Raw genomic sequence first — 21104 nt, 5'->3', positions numbered from 1 at the left:
TTCATATACAGTCTTAGAAACCTTGCTATAAAAACTGGCTTCATGCTGCCATCTGACACAAGACAGACACAATGACTGATCATAAAGACTAACAAGCTAATTCAAATTACCAAGAGCTCCCCGAAACACCAGGAAAAACAGATTTTGCTTAGTTTCCCTGCAGAAACCGAAGTGAATGTCCAAGCATCTTAATATTGTAACATGCTCGAGTAAAAAGCCCAGCGTTGTACATCCATTAGTTGTAACGCAGCCCCACACAATGTCTGCTTTTAATATAACCGCAATAATTAAAAGACCTCATTTCACAGCCGAGGCCAAAATACCCAGTTCAATTGAGCGCAATCCCTCCGTTGCGGAACGGGGCGGGAGGGCAAAATGTACCGAAGGCAAACGCAAGGACCATAGTCGGGGGTCTGAGGCGGGGGACTGCTGCGGGGAGGCAGCGGCTGGCTGCGGGGCGGGCTCCGCGGCGCTGACCGCGGGGGCCGGCGGGGGCCGGGAAGGGCTGTCGGGCGGGCGGCGGCGGGGAGGCCCGAGCGCGGCGCGGCGCGTCCCTGGCCGCGGAGAGTGTTCCTACCTGCGGAGCCCGTCCCTACCCGCGGAGCACATCCCGGCCCGCGGAGCACATCTCTTCCCGCGGAGCACATCCCTGCCCGCGGAACACATCCCTGCCCGCGGAGCACATCCCTGCCCGCGGAGCACATCCCTGCCCGCGGAGCACATCTCTTCCCGCGGAGCACATCCCTGCCCGCGGAGCACATCCCTGCCCGCGGTGCACATCCCTGCCCGCGGAGCACATCCCTGCCCGCGGAGCACATCCCTGCCCGCGGAGCACATCTCTTCCCGCGGAGCACATCCCTGCCCGCGGAGCACATCCCTGCCCGCGGGGCACATCTCTTCCCGCGGAGCACATCCCTGCCCGCGGAGCACATCCCTGCCCGCGGAGCACATCTCTTCCCGCGGAGCACATCCCTGCCCGCGGAGCACATCCCTGCCCGCGGAGCACATCTCTTCCCGCGGAGCACATCCCTGCCCGCGGAGCACGTCCCTACCCGCGGAGCACATCCCTGCCCGCGGAACACATCCCTACCCGCGGAGCGCGTCCTGCTGTCCTCGCCTGCGGACCCGGCCGGCGGCGGCGGCGCTGCCGGCCCCGTCCTCCCGGTACGCGGCTCCAGGGTACATGCCGCCCGCTGCTCCGGCGGGGCGGACCGGCGGAGGCTTTTGTTGCCCGGTTGCTCCCTGAGCCCAGAGCGCCAGGCAGCCCAGGCACAGGATGCAGGGCTGCACCCAGAGCCACCGCCGTCTCCCCATCCTGCGGTTGCCCCGGTGGGAAACGGCGGGGGCGGGCGGGGAGCCGGGGAGAGGTGTGCCTGTCCCGCACCGCCGTCAGGGGCACGGCCCCGCTCCTCACTGGGGGAAGGCTTCAGCGACGGAAACTCTTTCTTCTCTCCTCCCCAGCCTGCCCTGCCGCCGCGGCCGTCAGCGGAACGCGGTGATACCAGCGGCGGGGTCCACGTTGCATCACCCCCCTCCTCTCTCTCCAAAGAGAGGGGGAAAAGGAGGGAAAAAGAGAAGTCGAGTTGCTTGGGTTTTTCTCCCCCTCCCTCCTTAAAAGGAAATCCAACAGAACCACGTTGAACTTCCCTAGAAAAAACGAACACAAGATGATAATTAGGAATAAGCGCGTCCAAAGAAATGTGCCGAGGCGGACAGTGAGGAGAGCAAAAGCCCCCGTGCGGCGCAAGGGGCGATGTTACAGCTGGCGGGCGGTGCGGGAGAGGCCGGGAGGCGGGGGCGGGGCTGCTGCTCCCGGCCGGTGTGCGGCCGCCCGGGGGGGAGGGGTCGAGCGGCTCCGCGGTCGCGGGATTGATGCGGGATCGATGCGGGATCGATGCGGGGTCGATGCGGGATGCGGATTGCGCCGCTGGCACAGCGGAGCCCAGCGGGCCGGGCCGACCCAGGGGAGCGGGAGCCGCTGCCGCCGCACACGTGGGGCTGCGGCGGGGGCCGGGAAGAGGGAGCGGCGGGGGAGGGGAGCGAGGGGGCGGGCGGGCGGCTGCCGGAGAGCCGCGGGGACGCGGAGCACACGGAGGGCGGGCGCTGCAGGTAGAGCTGGCTTAACGGGGAAGTCTGCGCTTTCCTTCCGCGTCCCCTCCCAAGTCCCTGAGAACTGCACCATGAAATGTACGTGGTCCCGCCTTTGCGGGGAGACTGATCGGTAAAACCCCTCCGTAGAAAAGCATCCGGGGTCCAAAGGAGAGGGCCAGGGCCAGGCTTCAGGACGGGGCCCGGCAGGATCAGGCCTGAGGGTGGCCCTTCCACCCGGCCCCGCAGGCAGACGGGGGCGGGAGCCGCGCACCCATCCCGCACCCCGCCGGAGCGGACGCGGGGCCTCGGCGGGGTCGGCCGGGAGCGCCAGGCAAGGGCGCCTGGCGTGGGCACTCGTTCCCGCCTGGTTCAGCCGCCTGTATCGGTGGTTTTGCCAGCAAGCTGACAAATTTCTTCAAAACACTTCAAAAGGCACCAAGAGCTAAGAGCCTTTGAACTATATGAGTTTGTGGTTTCCTTCGGGAGTCGTTTTTTGAGGTTCGCACGCTAAAGTTTTACTTGTTTTCCTCTCCCTGTTTTTCTCTACATAAGCATCTTAAAATGAATGCAAAAAACCCTCCTAGCTTGGCTAATTTCGTAATTACTTTTTAAGGCCATAACCATGCCTTTACCTAGATGTGCTGAACAGTTAGCCATCAGGAAAAAGGAAACAAAAGCAGTGAAGGCATGTCCTTGCTGAAAATCCCTGAGTGCTTTCTCTGGGTTGTTCTGATAACAACAGGACACAATCTGGTTTTGTCATCTGAGAAGATTTATTGCTTTGAATTACAGCTATACGGTTGAGCACCTCACCATACATACCATGGCATCCTTTGGCAACAAGGAAAGTTGTTGGGGTTTTTTTCCTTTTAAAACAAAACAGAAAACATGTAGCAGCTTCTTTTAGCTCCGTGTGCATATTATGTGTCATTTCTAATTCTAGAATGAGATGCAGGAGTCATGTCTTGTTATCTCTGCAACAAAACCCACTAGCTAAGAAGCCAGGAAGCTATTCCCTTATTCAAGTCACTGGCTACTTTCACAGTCCAGTGGCTGCATTTACAGATCTATATTCTGATTCACCAGAAGCTAATTTTAAGTTGGGAAGGTTAGCAAAAGTGACTTGGCATGGGAGGAACTGAATCTTTAAAGGTAAAGCCTTGAGAAATTTAGGGAAACTAAGGGAAGCATTTAATGAAAGAACTATTTAATGAAGACAACTAGGTAGAAGAGTTCAAGGAAACTCATGAATATAGGTGAGGTTTGGAGCTTCTTCAAAACAGGAGCTGTTAAACCCGTCATGAATGAGATGCACGTAGCAAAGCCAGGGGGAGAGAAGGATTCCATGCCTGCTTGCTTGAATAACTATCTCAAGAAAAAATGTGAAGAATAAGCAGGCAACCTACAAAGAATAAAAAGGAAAGAACTGATCTGAGATAAGCTTAGGGCCTTGGATATCAGGAAGCACAGAGATAAAGAAGTAATTCCCAGAAGTCAGACAGAGCTACGTCTTGAAAAGGACAACACAAGAAAATATTAAGGAAAAAAAAAATATCAGTGAAACAAACAACAAAAAAGGTGAACCAGTTACACAGCAGGGGTGGGCTAGATATTCGGGGGAAAAAAAGTTAAGCTTTAAAGCCAAGATATATATACTTCTTACTGTTTGTTTGGGGTTTTTTTCGTCATAGATATTAGGCACAGGAATGGTCGGCAAATGGTCGGCAGCCACCAGTGATTTGTTAAGTGATTTCTAAGACCCACAGATCCCATCGCAGTCATACCAGAAGAGGGCTAGGTAGCACCTTTCTAGAATTTTGAAAGGAACTAGCACACAAAACTACAAAGCATTCAATAGCAAGGACTCTTAATTCTGATAAGATTGTGGTATTCATGGTCCATGTAAGTATGCATACAGATTAAGTACTTTCCAGCAAAGCTGTCTTTGTTAGAAAGGGAAGCATTAATACCTCTTATGGTTACAAGACACTGATCAGACATAATCTGAAATGATGATTAGGTTCTGATCATTCACGGTATAAAAAGATGTGTTAAAATTAGAATATCTGCACTTAAACGCCACTAGTATGGTCAATGGGAAGACAACCACTGCTAAAGGGTTTGTAACAGCAGTTCTCTTAAAAACAGTGAAGGAAAATAGAAGAAAAAATACATGAAGTGATAATAATTCAAATCAGTGCTACAATTAGAATAGTTTCTTCAATAAAACAGGAATACAGGTCTTCATTAGAAGTAGAACTTAAAATTGTTAAGTACATTTGGGATGAAACTAGATTTCTTTAGGAAAGATGTTGTAGGCTTTGTCTCCCAAGTCTTAAAAAATGTTTGAAATGGATAATCCTAGAGGTTCCCTCCCATCATAATCCCTAGCTGTTATAAAATAGAATAGCTTCTTTCACAGAAGATGCCCTGATATATTGACATCATGTGACTGATGCAGGAGTTTGAATGTCCACTTTGCTCTAGCTGAATTTCTGCTTCAAGTCTGACCAATTCTGATAAAAATAGTTCAAAATGTTGTATATAGTGGATGTTCAGGAAACATGTAAGTGCATATTTACATACAGAAAATATTCCCAGAGAAAAACTTGTAATGTGCGTTATTTTTGAAGCCAAAGTTTTCCCACATGGTTGACTTTTTCTTCCAAAACAAGGGTGGGAGTTATTTTAAGTAAAGGCACTCCTACTATTTTGGTGTTTGGAAACAAAAATGTGGGCTATCACTATGCTAAACTGTGATCCAATTAAACTACAGTTTGTAGATGTAAATAATTTCTTTTAGTCCTAAAATTATGTCTCTCAATGGCCACACTTGATTGTCAATTAAAAAAAATTTCAGTTATTCATTAACCTGAATCATTAAAGGCACCCAATGCCTTTCAGGTATTAAAAATACAAATGACAACAGAATGTCAGGATTTTTAAAAAACAGGGTTTTTTCTTCTTAATGCTTCTATCCAAACTGCTGTCATGTTGTTTTTCTTCCACTGTAATAAGAGGAGTTGAGTCTATTGTAGACTGGTCCTGTCCTGCAGAAAGTTTTCTATTAAAGTTGATGAAAGAGATTGCAGTGTTGGGCCCATCTGTTGGCCCAAAGCCATAGATTTGAAAACATAAGTCACATAAATTACAACACATACTTGACATAAAAATATATACTGACCTTAAAGTGTTTTGCAAAAGGGTAAAGCTTTATTTTTGTTTCTTTTGGGTTTTTTGTTTGGGATTTTGTTCTTCTTGTTGTTGTTTTGTTTCATAGCTAAGATGCTACAGTAAAAATGACATAATTGCAAATGTGTGAATTTGTGCTTCTGTCCATTTCAGGAGCATGGCCCTATCTTTTCAGTGTTAAGTGCCAGACACCAGTTTTATGAACCTAGTATATAGTACGGTACAGTCACCAGCTCACAGATCTAAGCACTTGCATTATACAGGTTCAGGATGCAGTTTGCTGGTCCTTCCACACGGTTATACCGGTAGCAAGGGATGTATCTGAGTGCCTGGCCATACCAAGTACAGCAGGAAGCATTCAGGTTTTGAGCATCATGAACAGTATCTCCTGCTTCTTTCATGGAAGAAGTGCTTGAACAATTCTTTTAAGATGGTCTGGTTTTATTCTAGATAAAACATGATTCAAATGATAAGAATTGGTTGGAAGGGACCAGAATAAACAACAACAAAAAATATAGTCATTCAACAATGTCAAAATATTTTGTTTTTTCCTTCTCCTTTTCTAATTACATCTCAAGTTCCACCTACACATCTGAACTCTTCTGTAAAAACAAGTTTCTTACTCTTTACACATATGCATATTTTCAATATTATTTTGGTATACCTTATTTCAGCAAAAGGGCAAATGCTCTCATCTGACTTCTTACCACCATTATTTTGGACCATTCCAAGCATAAACATTTTTTTTAAATGTGGCAGCGCACACTGAGAAACAGGAAAAATACTGGAAGATGTTAAATTGTGAAGTTATGTTGAATGGAATACCTGTGAAGTTATCCAGATTTGGCTGGGATTGAGTTAATTTTCTTCTTAGTAGTTGGTACAATGCTGTGGGTTTGGATTTAGTGTAAGAACAACGTTGATAATGCATGGATGGTTTAGTTGTTCCTAAGTCATGCTTACTCTAAATCAGAGACTTTTCAGTTTCCCCAGCTCTGCCAGTGAGCAGGTGCACCAGCAGCCGGGAGGGAGCAGAGCCAGGACAGCTGACCTGAACTAGCCAGAGGGATGTTCCATACTGCAGAACATCATGCTCGTTATATGAACTGGGGGGACTTCTCTGTTGTTTTTCTCTGACTAAAACAGCATGCATCTTTTTTGAGATATTTCCATACCTTCACTCATTCTTGTGGCCTGGATTCGTTCTACTGGGCTGACCTCCTTCTTCAAGTGAGGTGCTCAAAGCTCAAGACTCAGCTCTAGCTGAGACTGTGCCCAAGCTGATCAGAGAGGAGGGAGTAATTAACTTACTTTACAGCCTAAAATCAGTATTATATATAGATTACAGGGTGCTTGTGTTTTTCAAAACCGTACTGATGTAAGTACTCACTATAGCTTATAGTATTCTATAATATTCCAGTCTTTTTCTACAAAAGTGCTACCTAAGCAGTAAAACTCTTGCATTTCTATTTATTGAGCTGCACACTTCTTTTTCTTACCTTTTCTTTTTTCCTTTTGCCATTTACTTGACTTATCAAACCACTTTGAATTCTAATCCTATCCTCCAGTGTAGTTGTGCTCCCTCCAGGTTGACGTTAGTCTGAAAATGGAATAAATTTTCTGCCCTCTGCTCTTTAAAAAAGCATATTGAAAGTAATGGGTCCAAGGCTGTGTGAAACTGACACATAGTACTTGCTTCCTCCTTGCCAATAAGCTATTGATAACTGCTGTAATAAATATGTTTTCCTTAACAAATTATATATTCACTGTGTAATTTAATCTTGACTGTGATTTCTTGATTGTGATTTCTTGCCTGCTTAGGAGAACATCAGTTGAGAATCTTTCAAAAGCATTACTAAAATCAGGCTTACAAAATCTGTGGGTTTTTGGTCTGTCCATCTGCCCTGTTATCTGCCCGTGTCCTTGCTTTTAACAAGCCTCTCTTGGTTGTTTTTGATGTTCTTGTTTTCACAGGGGAACTGGAATTATTTGTTTTTCAGCACTTTTTCAGGCAAGAAAATTAGATTAGTTGGCCTAACTTAATTTTTCCTCTTTAAATATGTGCGCTGATTTGGTATATGCCCATAATTTGGTAAACAACAAATACAAACTAGTAAGCAAAAAGAGAGAAAATCAATTTATTCCAATAACTGTATTTATTCTCAATAAAAAAGAAGTAAGTAAGTAGTAATGCTCTCTTCCATGTCTGTGCTTATCTGTAAAATTTCAATGCATATAAACCATATTACAACCACTGAAGAAGTAATTCTGAGTCACACTTCTAATTCACTTACAGTTGCTCTACAGTTAGGACCTCAGATATCATTCTTCAAAATAAAGTTCCTAACCTATACAACGCATAGATCAATCATCCTGCAGAGCAGCAGGCTTATCATATACAAAATCCAAAATTATTTAAGCAGTGGTTTCAAAGTAATGCTTTCACTGCAGATGATAAAAAGCCAGTATATGTTAACTGTGGCATATTGAAAAGAAGAAATGAAATAATTTAGTAAGGCTTGTAAAATAAAAACAGGAAGATACTTCATACATAAGACAATTTGAAAAAAGCAAAAAATCCATCATGGTACTTACACAGTATATCACACATATAATGAGAATTGTTCTATACAATTAACTAAAAAATATTTCAGTGCTACAAAACTTCAGCTACAAAAAGCCTAGTTTTGAATGTCAGGTTCTTGAGAAAATGAGTCATAAATTTAAAATGGCAGCAACTTTACCTTTATGATTCATATGAAAATGTAAACAAAGCAGGATATCTTAGCACATCCTTCTAGGACTTATTTGACTATTTTGCCTGTAAAACCTCATATTACTTGGGGACTTTTTTTTTTATCTTTTTTTTTTAGCATGGGAGGGGCAGGTTGGACCACTCTGTACTGATTTTTCTTTTATTTAAGTGAGAAAAAACAAACCTGAAATCTTCCGAATTTAGGCATCTCAGGTACCAGAAATTAAATCCTATTTGAAGCTCCAAAATCTGTCATTAGAGGGAAGAAGCTGAGGGAGGGAAACCCCCAGAAATTAAGCACTTTCTCTCTTCTTCTTCTTTTTTTTTTTTTTTTTTGTAGGTGCAGAAAAGGTTAACCAGCTTCTGTGTGCAAGAATTAGCAACAGAAATAAGATCTGTATATATCACTTAAATGAAATAGGAGGTTGAAGCCATCCCTTCACAAAGCTCAAACACCTCAGTGTCTATTTTAAAATGAGTCAGGTTAAATAAAATGTAAAACACAACAGAGATTCTTGGATATCCTATTTTGTCTATGAAAAAAAAACCAACATGTAGCTGCTGCAGTACTTCCCTAATTCCAGGAAGATGTCTATAGTTATAATTATTTTGATTTGTCTTCATTCATGAAACTCTGTCCTGAGGAGTCTGTAGGTGGAGCACATAAAGGGGCTCAGTTATTCAAAAGAAGTTTCATCTGTCATTAAACCTTGGACTACATGGCTTTAATTATTTAAATACATTGATGATTTTATTTTGATGTAAAACAGTTCTTTTATAGGTTCCTTTAAGCATTATTCTCTGTCTCAGCTTCTCTTTAACATCTTTAAAAAGAGAGGATTGAAGTGTCCTAGATCTCAATGACTTGACGTGTTTGAATATACATATCTCTAGCTATTCATCTATCTAAGGCATACATAATATTTATTATGCAGTTATGTTAACAGTATCTCCACAATTACTCCATGCACTAAGGCCATTTTCTTAGTCTAAACCAGTGGCGATGTTCTAGTGCTGCTGCTGCAAGCACATGAGCGTTGCACCACAAGTCAGGAGTCTGAAAAGCTGGACATCGTACTTAACATGATCTGTTCTACATTTCAATGCTTCTGCATGCCCGTGTGAAGGTAAAGTTTTGAGTAAAGAACAACAGGGATGAACTGGGAGGGTATTTAAGAGCTGCAGCCAAGTTTCAGTTCACCTGAATTCCACCATTCATGTAAATGGTGCGATTTTGTACTGACTGCTACTCTGGCTATATCACTGCTTAAAGCCTATGTTCTCTCATTATTCAATATTACTTCATCTGTGGAATCACAAGAATAAAGCAAACCTGACAGCACTCCCAAGAATCTCTGATAAGCCCCAAACTAAGCAGAAGGGTTATCTAAATAAAAAAAATTCTTAACAAGAAATAAATAAACAACATTTTCTGTTGTGTTTTGTTAGTGTTTTTCCTCTCTGATGGACATGAGATCATTGTTTTTATATACCAGAGCCAAACTATTTTTACCACATCCAAATAGCTTTATGGAATATGAGTACATGTAGACTTTGATTCTTTGCATGCTGTAAGACACATGCAAAAGTTAAGTTGGTGAATTATTATCATGGCATCTCCTTTATACAGACACATGCCTGTGAAGGGGAAAGCTGGTAAATTTTCACTTACCTGCAAATTGAAATAGATGGGTGCCAAATGTGCAGAAGCTTCAAATCAGCATAATCTTGATATATAAAACTCTGATAATTATTCAGGGGATTTTAAAAAGATCCATGCTCAGAACACATAAAGAAATAAATACATAATATATTCTATTAAAAATGTCTTTATATAGTATTATTTGGAATATTTATATATAATATATATTATCATTATCTAATGCTTCAAAAATCTGTGATGGTACTACATATACTAAGAAAGTTCAAACTTTGCATTAACTTATTTCAGCAGCACTATGCCAGCGTATTGTAGTTATGCATGTTATATACAGCATGCCCTTTGTATAGACTAATGGAAGGAAAAAGAATAGGTCATACACCAATGTAAATTCCGTAAGAAAACTGGCAGTCAGCAGAAATGTTTACAATGTGACTTTCCAAAGAGAAGGATTTTTCTGAGTATACTGATGATCTCAAATCCAATTGCAGTGCCTTCAAATTTAAGCATGCAGTTTGGTGTACAGTCTGTTACACACAGCCTCTGAAACAGATATCTAACGATGCAAGGGCTTAAAAATACTATGAAACTGTCTACTTTTATTTTCTTAAAAATATAATTTTAGTCTTTTTAAATATTAGACCCTAAGGTACAATCAATCCTGATGTTTTTATTAGGTAAAACAAATCTGGACTGAAGATTATAGAACCTAGGTTCGCAGTCACATGAATCTCAGTGTATTAGGGAGAGAAGCCATGCTAATTCCATACAGATGTGCTGTTGCATTCCTATAAATTTTCAGACTGAAAAGGAAATGCTAGTTACACCCCTTTCCCCTTCAGCCTACGGTAGAACATTTCACAGATTGCATATGTGTTTTGCATTCAGAGAAAAATAGTCATAGATCTCTTTGACCAGATACTCTGTTTTTAACTTGCCATTGACATTTTTAAATCAAAATCCTGTGTTTGCTGATTCAAACATCATACCTATGATATATATATATGTAGATATAGAGATATATATATAAACAATCTGGGAAACCTAGCCTTTGGGTCTCAGATTTTTTTCAACATGCACACACAAACCCAGCAATATTCCCTTAGATGTTCTCCTTTGCTTAGGAAGATAGCACATCTATCTTTTTCTGTATGTGCAAAAATACAAATATGGTTTTATATTTGTAAAATGTAAATATTTTTTAGAAGGACTTGATATCAGCTTCCCAGTTAGAGCTAAGCAAACTGAACAAATGAAATATGATAATGCTTACCCCAGCCTAGAAAGTACTTTGCACAGATTAAGAGCAAGTATCGTACAATAAGACTTGTAACACTACCGTGATAGAGTTTTTCAGCTAAAACCAAGCCATGTTTTCCACTGATTTCCGTTGGCACAGACCTTAAAAAGACTTTCAGTAGTGGAATATATATATGAATGTGACAGTAGAAAGCATCCAATATCTGTCTTTCCAGCCTGAGATAATTCATCGACCCAGCCAGAGATGGGAAGGATTAGAATGATAGAAGGCGGCCAGAATATGCAGGTTTGGGTGAACCTGTTATTTACTTTTCAAGCTGAAAAGTCACCTTTGCACATCACAGTCAATTTTTAAAGAAGGCAGATTTCAATGTAGTTTCTTGGTTCAAAACATTCATCCTTCCATGCTGTGTACTGGATCTCACCAGTGATGGCTATGCTTCACCAGCTGGAAATATGATTCCTGTTTGTAAACACAATGTAGTAAAACTCTTAAGTTACTGCTCAAGGGACTCGCAAAGGTCTGTTGCCAAAAAGAAGTGGGTTTTAACCAAAACAAAATTTGTACTTGAACCTGTGAGGATACTTCTGGCCACTTAGGATGTGGTCGGGGTCAGGATGGACACCTACTCACACAGCAGATTCTCTTTGTTGTTATAGTCTAATGCACTGCCTAATAAAATAGCTTTTTTATTACATTGTAGTTTGGTCATCTTTTCTGAAACAATGCTGTTGTGAAAGTGTTTTCTAGAATATTCTTTTTAGCCAGGTAATGCCAAGGGCAGAAGGAAAACAACCTCTATGTTATATTCTCAAAGTTCAACAATTTACTAAACATCTTTTTTTCTCCCTGATCTGTTGGCTGATACCTGTTTATCAAGTTACTTAAGTGTCATTCAAGATCACCTTAATTGTAGAATAATTCTGCTACTACTTACAATTGTTACTGGTTTTTATATTATTACAGTGACATCTAGGGGCTTTATTAATGGATCAGGACTGTGTTCTGCAAGCGCAGGACAAACCCATGAATTAAAGTTTCTTGACAGCAAAAGATTACAATCATTATAAAAGAGGCAGGAATTATCGTGGAGAGAATGCACAAGAAGAAATATTGGTAAGCTTGACAGGTGGATGCTTTATGCATGTGGCATAGCTATTTACTGAAAAACATAGAGAGATATGAATGAGGGAGGAAAAAAGGATATTGTACACATGTCTTCAGGATTTATTTTTCCAAAGAGTAAAAAGAGCAAGAAAGTTGGAGAAATAGATCAAGCTTTTAGGCATGCATGCCTGTGAAGGTTTGTTGCACAGGCCAGACAACAGCCTCTTGATCTCCAAAAGGAGTGACTGCAACAGTTCTGGAAAGTAAGATCACATAACCTGTATTTGATATAACAGAAGATGTGAAATCAGTGAAAGAATGGAAAGCATTTATTTTTGTATTAAAAATCTGGATATATAATGCACGTCAAAGCACTAGACAAAGAGTGATCATTACTGGTATATGAGATGACAACCAGAACAAGACTTTGAGTCATACAGATGGAACATCATATGCAGCGCAAATGATGCAAGTTGCAAAAGTTGGTGAGAGTATGGGTCTGAATGACAGGCAGGCTGGCAATCCTAGTAAAAACAGTTAGAGAAAGGAGGTGGGAAAAACATGCAGCTAAGTTTTATTTTCTCCTTGTGGATCTTACACTAACAGCCTGAATTCCAAGACAACAAATTAGACAAATAGTCCAGGATTTCATTTATGAGGAAAAGACGTTGATTAAATGAGGAGACTACAATGAAAAAGGAGACTATAGTTTCAGTTGTTTGGAAAAGTGAAAATCTATAAATAAAGGACAGACCATGGAAAAATAAGAAACCCAGAAACAGACTTCTGAGGTTTCTAAAGCTGGAGGCCTAAAAAGTGCATTTTATCTTATCTCATCTCCAATACCTTAATCTCAGAAATGTAAAGATTCATGTTCAGCAATCATTCCTCAAGTTAGGTTCAGATTTTTATTTTTCTTTTTATACAATCTTCAGGCTGTAAGATGAAGCCTATCTATTTCCTATAGCAAATTCTCTTGACATGCAGCAAATTATTCTCAAGACTTGAACATTTGTCACTTGCTTTATTTGCTATTTCAACATATTCTTAACTGCATCACTGTAACATCAAATTCTTTTGTCCCATTTTGACAACAGAATTAAGAAATTAACATTAGGAAAGACAGCTTACAATTGTTATTGAGAAGTTAATTTAGTCTATAAATGAGCCTCAGTAATAGAAGGTACGTTAAGGATAGTATGGGGTACAAATTTCTATTGTAAACTTAGCTATGTGACTTCAAAATTAGACACATAATTTAAAATAGTCCTTTATGCTGTCTCCAGTACCAGGGGACCAATTCATGGTACTAATCTTAGATACTTCTCATAGGAAAGCATGCCACTTGCCCAGCCACATCCTGCACTCTGTCTCGTTACTAGCTGTTGGAACACACATTTCGGCAAGAGCAGATTAATCCTCTCCATGTTTCATAACCAGTATCGGTCATCTAGAAAAGTATCTCAGTAGAGAACTCAAAAGATAACAAGAAATAAAGAAACAAAACAGCTTTTTTTCCTGTTAATTTTCTTTCAAGATAGCAGTGGGTAGACACATTTTTTAAAAAGGTTTATATCCGCAGAATTGCATCCATAGTTGTCTTGGCATAAACAGTTGTTTTCCTATGTATGGAAGTATCAGGAAAATTTTAAAATATCACTTCATATACTTTCATTCTTCTTGGAAGGTTTATTCTTTAAACATTTCATTAAATGAGTAAAAGGGGATACATTTATTTGCTTTCTTTTTGTAACTGAAATGTAACATGTTCCTTTGGAAAATGTCATTAATCTAATTTCCAGATTTTCCTGGCATTTTAAAAATACAGTACCAGAACCTCCTGGATCATCTTAAATATGATGTACCTAAAATCTGTAATTTGAAACTTCAGCAAGTTTCTGCTTTACTTCACCAAGTAGCTAAATTGCTAATGTTAAAAAACCCAAACCAAACAGCCCTCAGTTTAAAACACAGTTAGTTAGGTTGAATCAAATTTACACCAATTTCTAGAAAAAGATGTTAAAATGATCTACCATCAATAGTAGTAGCATAGATAGCACTGGTAATATTGACTGCACGAAACTTTTTGGTAGGATAGTGTTTTCATGCAGAACGCTGTCTCTTACTTTCAACTATTTCTTTTAAATAAAGAAGAAAACAGAAATTGGACTTTCCAGTGTTAAAAGTAGATGTATTTCCCATTAAATGTTAAATACATTAAATCATCATTGACACAAAGAATATTACATTTCTTTCTACATACCTCATCAAAATCAAAATTACTAACAATTTTAACTAGCTCAGAGCCTTACTCAGTTAAACTATCACAAATACAGTAAGCTCAACTTACTTTCATTGCTTTCCTTCAGACTTGCCAGCAGCATCCATACAAACAAGATATGGAGAAAGGAGAGGGAAAAGAAAGTACAAAACATGCTGAGAGAAATAAACAGACAATTAATTCATTTTTGCTTGAAAAAGACAATGCAGAGGAGCTATGGATATATTGCTTTGTCTAGAAAACAAAAACATTCTTCAATACAAGTTACTCAAAGTTTAACCCTGGAAAAACTGACAGCAGAAATTGGCAAGTGTGATTGCATGGATCTACCTCTTACTAATGTTAATTGAATTAAATCTACAGTAAGTTAAGCAAAATTAATTTAATGCCTATTTCACTTTCTGATGTAGTGCAACTCAAATACAAACTTCCTCACCCACTTTGTCTAATATTATCATTCTTTATGGTATTAGCAAAATAACAATATAAACAAGGTAAAAAATCAAAATGGTTTTCTAACCACTGCAAATTTAATTCCAACTACTGCAAAACAGTTTAGTCTTGCTTACCTGTCAACATAAGAACACGTATGTATCTGATCTTCTCCTCAGTTTTCCCCTTGTGTAATACCATATTTTTAATGACAATATGGAATCATTATTTCTAATTTAATATTTTGAATTCATAATTCCCTCCTTTATATAGAGTATGAACTTACTTGTAAGGAAAATGTGGCACCTGAAAGCACAATAACAGTGAGGACACTGTTCATTGTGCGCAGAAAGAGGTAAAGATCAGGCCAGTAAAAGATGTTCTAATTCAGTTCCAATTCAGTATTTGAAAAAGTCTGGGCAGCTCTTTTTGTCACCTTTATCATCCTAATCAAAATAAAATGGAAGAGAAAATTGGGTTAAAGTTCTCAATAAATGAGCTTTATATACACCAAAATATCTTTTGTGTAGGTCAAGACAAATCAACTTAAAGTCTTTTAGGCTTATGGGTTGCAAGCTGAATAGTAATATAAAGGTAGAAAATGTCTTTATATTAATCCAGACAGTAGTCCTGAAAATTCTGACTGTAAAGAGAAAGACAAAAGTCAGTACTGACCTCTTAATGAAAGAGGCCTTTCCAGCAGCAGAACAAGGCACAACAGGCATTAACAAAAGAGGTGGGCAGAAGCTACTCCTGATAAATTGTGCTGTTCAGAAGTCACTCAGAACTAAGGATGCCCATGGACATCGGCTTCCTGCAATATGGGATTTCTCCACAAAAGGAAAGGAAGGAAGCGATTCTCCACTCCCGCTCTATCCTTTTAAAAGCTACAGGTCCCTGCGACTGTTGGCTCCCCATGAAGGTCTGTAGTCAGTTTAAGCATCCTTCCCTCTCCTCGTTTGTAGTAACAGGCCACAGGAACTCTCCACACCGGAGATCGTAATTAATCGGTTGATTTGTATGATGGTGTTTTGATCCCTGACATGGACTTTCGCTCTTACCAAAATGATTGTATTGTCATTGTGGCTGTGAACTGTAGGTTCAGACACACAAACTCTGCTACCATGACCATTTTCTGTCCAAAACAGCATAAACAGCTTTGGTCTTCTGCATTTAGAGACAACCTATATTTAACTCATTGTGGAAATTATAATAGCAGGCTGTAAGAGCTTTCCAGATCACAGATTATTTGCATGCAGATTATTGGCATAATGATGCATTGATCCCTGACACGAATATAAGGACAAAATTTTTCCCATAAGAAACAGCCAAGCAGTGGAGCATGTTGTTCAGAGAGGTTGTGTAGGCTTCAAGACTGGAGCCTTCAAGCCTGGATGGGGGATGCCTTGAGCAAGCTGGTCTTACCTCAGAGCTGACCCTGCTGCTGGACTAGTGACTGCCTGAGCTCCTGCCCAAGCTGAACTATTCTATGATTCTACAGGCATTACATAAAGAAATGATAGCTAGTTTTTATTAAAGTTTATAATTGTTGTTTTGGTTAATAATTTAAACTGCTAGATTTCGGGGGTTTTTCTGTGTCTTTGATTTAATTATTTTAACGGCACATTTTTTGTAGTATATTCTTGTACGCAGTGGACTTTTTTATACAGTTCAAGTGTGTTCAAAGCAATCTTTTCACCCACTTAGTAGAAGTTTGTAGAGCTAACATAGCACTGAATTTGTTATACACAAATGCAAAGTTAATTTGGTGATTTTTACCTTTGATTGCTTCTATGGTGGAGGAGAATCTCCTTTTTGCAGTAAGATAGGCAAATCCCTTTTTTTACTTACCTGTAAATCACCTAACAATGACCTGGAATATTTTACAGGAAATAAACTTATTACTGGGGAAGTCAAGGTCCCTTTAACTCAGCAAGACTTTCCTAAGGACTACAAGGATACTGCTGGTCAACAGCTAGATGAATCCAGAAATGTATTTCAGCTGTGACAAAGAAATAACTTTATCAGACTTCTGAGGAAATACAAATCTGTTCATGTTCAAACCCTGCTTTTTATATGATGCATCTTTCACTCTTTACCTGTTCTCCTAGGACTTTGTCTATACTAAACTATTTTAGTAGTTATATTCTTTTATCATATTGAGATTTAATACATTTTCAAAAAATGCATTGACTTTCAGACTTAAGGCTATTCCTGAATTTCTACCTTTTTTTTGTCATTTTATGTAATATCTTTTTCTTTTTTTAATCTTATTTTCCCATAATTAAGCACATCAAAAAGTGCAGCTACACCAGATTAAAATTACTAAGGCAAAGACATTAAGTACAAAATATTAAGAGGATGAAGTAAATAACCCAAAGGACATAAACATCATCTCATGTATGGTTTAAATAAGCACATTACAACTTGCATTATCATCTCAAGAAAGGGAAGTTGTACTTTATAGCCTGGAATTTTTTCAATCCCATACTTGTAAGATTCTTTGAGTTAATTACAGGTATAATAAAACTTTCAGTCTCATTTAACACCTGATGCTCTTTTTAAAATGAAATTAGGCAGTACTATACCACAGGACTCCTCTGTCTTTCAGCTTTCTATTTGCTAGGCTGCTTAAATTGTAACATATGCCTTCAAGAGCCTCAGCTGGACCATTTAAACAGTGCTATAATCTCCCTGTCCTCACCACAATTTTGTATGTAGGCTCACGGAGAAATTTTATATGATTACCTCCCACAGTCTTTCTGATTCGTGGGGTATGATGGTGAGGAGGGAGTCTCCTTTTTATAGTGAGAAGTCTGCTATTGAATGGCCTTAGCTAAGACTAATCTGCAGGAGGGGGTTACCTATTATCCAACCGTGTTTTCATACTAGGTGCAAATTGCTTGGATTTATTTTGCATGCATTTTAAGTAACTTTGTATTATTGTGCTTACTATATTTTTGTATGTCAGTCTATTTTTCCTGTAGCTTCCAAAACCTCTTCACAATAATCTAATTTTCCAGGATTACTGCCACCAGTCTACATTCTTCTTTCTTAGTATCTTTAACAACCTTGGATGAAACCCATCTGGACCTAAAGATTTATTGGGTTTGAGTCATTGCAACTCATTTATCACTTCTGTCTTACTGACCTTGAAATCATCCAAGATAGTGACTGCACAGCCAGTTCAGATGAGATTTCATTACTGCACTCTGTCTCCAGTAACTGAATTCAGAAACTATGAATAACTGTCCTGAATACATAAACTTCAGTAGAGAAATATGCATACATAGTGGAGAATCTCACATCTTCAGTTTTACACAAGGCAGTTAACTGTGTGGGTGTGGGGAGGAAGGCATCTTTCTAGGCAGTAATTTCCAGTAGCAATAGGTTACTTGTTACATTACATTAAACACACTTAAGTTTTTAGTGTCTTATACGTACTTAGGTGTAAAAGGTGCAGATAGTTTGATTTATCACCTGCTTTAGAAGGACAGCCCTTTATTAATTTGGTATTTCTGTTCTCCGGAATCCTGCAATATGTTTTTCTTGAGGCTCAGTCAGCTAAAGTTTTGAAGAAATACAGAGGCAAAACATGAGAGACTGAACTTTTGTAAGCAGCTGAGGGTGGCAACTGGAAATGCTGCATTATGGTGTGAGCTAGAATGGTGCTGAGCACCTTCATTTACCGTGCCAGTCCTACACACTGCTGCTGTGACCTCTGACAGTGCAACCTTGTATTACAGCTGGGCTATAAATTTACATGTTTAACAGTTTTGAAGTGTAGGAGCTATTTCCACAGGAGAGAACTTCAAGTTCAGTGTAGACTACAAAAATATTTGTACTGTGTATTACTGCATCATTCCAGGCTATTAATTTATGGTATCACATAATTTTTGACTGTGTTTGTAAAGGGTCAAGATGACAGATCTGGAGTTTGTAGTCCCTTATTAAGACCTTGCAATGGTAAAACCACCCAAGTTTCTGCATGCCAGCCTGCTCATATGCTCTTGTTCTGGAGGGCCCTGTTCTGTAATTGAGAAAGTAACTCCATTCCCTTAAAAAAAAAAAAAAAAAAAAAAGAGTAATAATGGTAACAAGTAATAACAAAAAAAAAGGGGGTAGGGGGGTGTGCCTGTTAGTGTAAAAAAGATATTAAGTCCTCTATTCTTCTGCCAGTCTGGAATTGCACCTTCCTAAGTATTTTCTACTACTTTGTGAAGTTTGGTTTTCATGCCTGTATTTTCTGGTATTTCCACTGAGTCTGCAGACATGACGGTGGATTAATGCCAGATCTGGTGGTAGTTTTCTGTGTGCTGTGAACAGTGAACTAGAACAGATTATACCAGGGAAAAAGTGTGGTCTAATGACATAGGGTAATGTGTCCCCCATGACACACACAGCTATGAGATGGATAATATTACTGGCTTGGGCTTTCTGTGAGTTCTGTGAATTATAATTAAAACTCACACTGCATCCACTCCATAATCAACTTCACATCCTGCTAAGAAAGGGTTTTGTGTACTGAATTCAGCCTACCAAGGTATACAGCATTCAGTACTTCCTGGGAAAAGAACAGCTGGAACAGTTATGGTGAGATTGCAAATGGGTAAATCCAGTTTTTGTTTAAGATAGTGTTATTATAGTATTCTTAAGTGTTATCAAAACCTTGCTCTTCCTGTAGGAAGCATCAGTATCTGGAAAGCATAAAACCCCCAAAATATACTTTACCTACACTAGCCACAAAGAGGACAGTTCTCACCAGCACAATTCATTATCTGTACTTGCAAGACAGGTAGTGATGGAAAGTTATACATTACCCTTTTTATTGACACTCTAAAACATATGCCAGCAGTACTACAGTGATTTCTTTTTGATCCTTCCTAATGACATAAACTGAGAGATCATGACATTCATGTTTTAAAGGATATAGTCCAATGTAAACATACAAAGCAAGGTGCCCTTCTGCTGCAAAGAACTAGAGGAATGTGTCTTTTTTTAGTAGAATAAAACAACCCAGAAATATAAGCAAGATCAGCCTTTCTGGGGGGTGGGGATGGGGGGTGGGGGGGTGAGAAATCAGGAGGAAAAGCAATTTCAAGTCTGTTTATGGAGAAGCTTTACAAGGTGGCACCAATTGAACAGAGTCACCAAATCTATCAGATTTTAAACCAGGCAGGTTTTCACTATTTTGCAGTGAATCTTTACAAAATACAGGCTTAAAAATGTAGAATTGTAGTGAAGTACACTTCCTCTTAAAGAACTTCTGTAAGAAAACTACTACATCGTGATTGGGATACCCTGTTTCCTTTTACTTCAGCTAGCACACCAAATGGATGTAAAGGAGAAAAAAGACTAGAAACAGCGATAATATAGATTATCTAGAACCCAGAGAAAGGAGAATGAAAATAAAATCAATGAAGGAAAACTAAACAAAAAGAATAAATCAAAGAAATTATTAATGAAGCAGATTAACGGAGGGGAAAAATATGATAACAGGTAATTCAACAAAGTAAAACATGCAAAATGTGACGGTTGAAAAAGTGGAATATATATATATATTTAAGACAGAATAAGAAATTTGTCATGTCTTGCTTAAGCAACAGCTATTGAGAAAGTATTGGGGTTTATGTCAACATTTTGAAGCTTGTTTGTATTTGTCATATATTTTTTAATTTCCTGTCCTATTTCTCCACTCATTGCTTATTTTACATTAGCTATTATAGTATTTCCTGATTCAGAAGTTTGCTACCTTTATGTCCTTTCTTTGAAAGTTAGAGGAAACTTGGTTGACTGGACGTGGAAGAAGACAGGAGACACAGATAAGTTTTGTGGTCTTGATTAAATATTAAATTGCAATTATGGCCTTGAACGTCAGCATTCAAGAGGTTTTAGTGAATGGAGCTACATCTGCCTGGTGCCCAGTCACCAACAGTGTTCCTCAGGGCTCAGTGCTAGGCCAAGGTCTATTTTTGTTAATGATCTGGAGGCAGAAGTTGAATGCATATTTGGTAAGTCTGCTGATGGTACAAAAATGGGAGTTGCTTTTGACTCTCTTTAGGGACAAGAGGCCTTGCAGAGGGATCTGGATAGATCGGAGCATTGGGCAGTCATCAATAGCACAAAATTTAACATGAAGAAATGATGGCTTTTGCATCTTGAATGGAGGAACACCAGATACAAGTACAAATTGGGAGAGGATTGACTGGAGAGCAGCCCTGCAGAAAGAGTTCTATGGGTGCTGGCTGACACTAAGCTCGGTAAGTCAGCAGCGTGCCCTGGCACAAACCACACCCTGGGCAGCATCATACACTGTAGAACCAGC

The 21104-nt window shown here is 39.6% G+C and overlaps 1 protein-coding gene across 1 annotated transcript in view; it reads right to left on the bottom strand.

Moving 5' to 3' along the window:
* The window catches only part of FBN2 (fibrillin 2), a 178786-nt gene extending 177088 nt beyond the window's left edge, over positions 1-1698 (bottom strand). Inside the window, exon 1 of the mRNA XM_055699766.1 lies at positions 1091-1698. Within this exon, the coding sequence (XP_055555741.1) occupies positions 1091-1314 (224 nt within the window). The 5' untranslated portion in view covers positions 1315-1698. The remainder of the gene's footprint in view (positions 1-1090) is intronic.
* Positions 1699-21104: the final 19406 nt, after the last annotated feature.

This window comes from Falco cherrug, chromosome Z, assembly GCF_023634085.1.
Source record: "Falco cherrug isolate bFalChe1 chromosome Z, bFalChe1.pri, whole genome shotgun sequence".
NCBI lineage: Eukaryota > Metazoa > Chordata > Aves > Falconiformes > Falconidae > Falco > Falco cherrug.
Note: the sequence above shows the minus strand (reverse complement) of the source record. Positions and strands in the feature narration are given on the sequence as shown.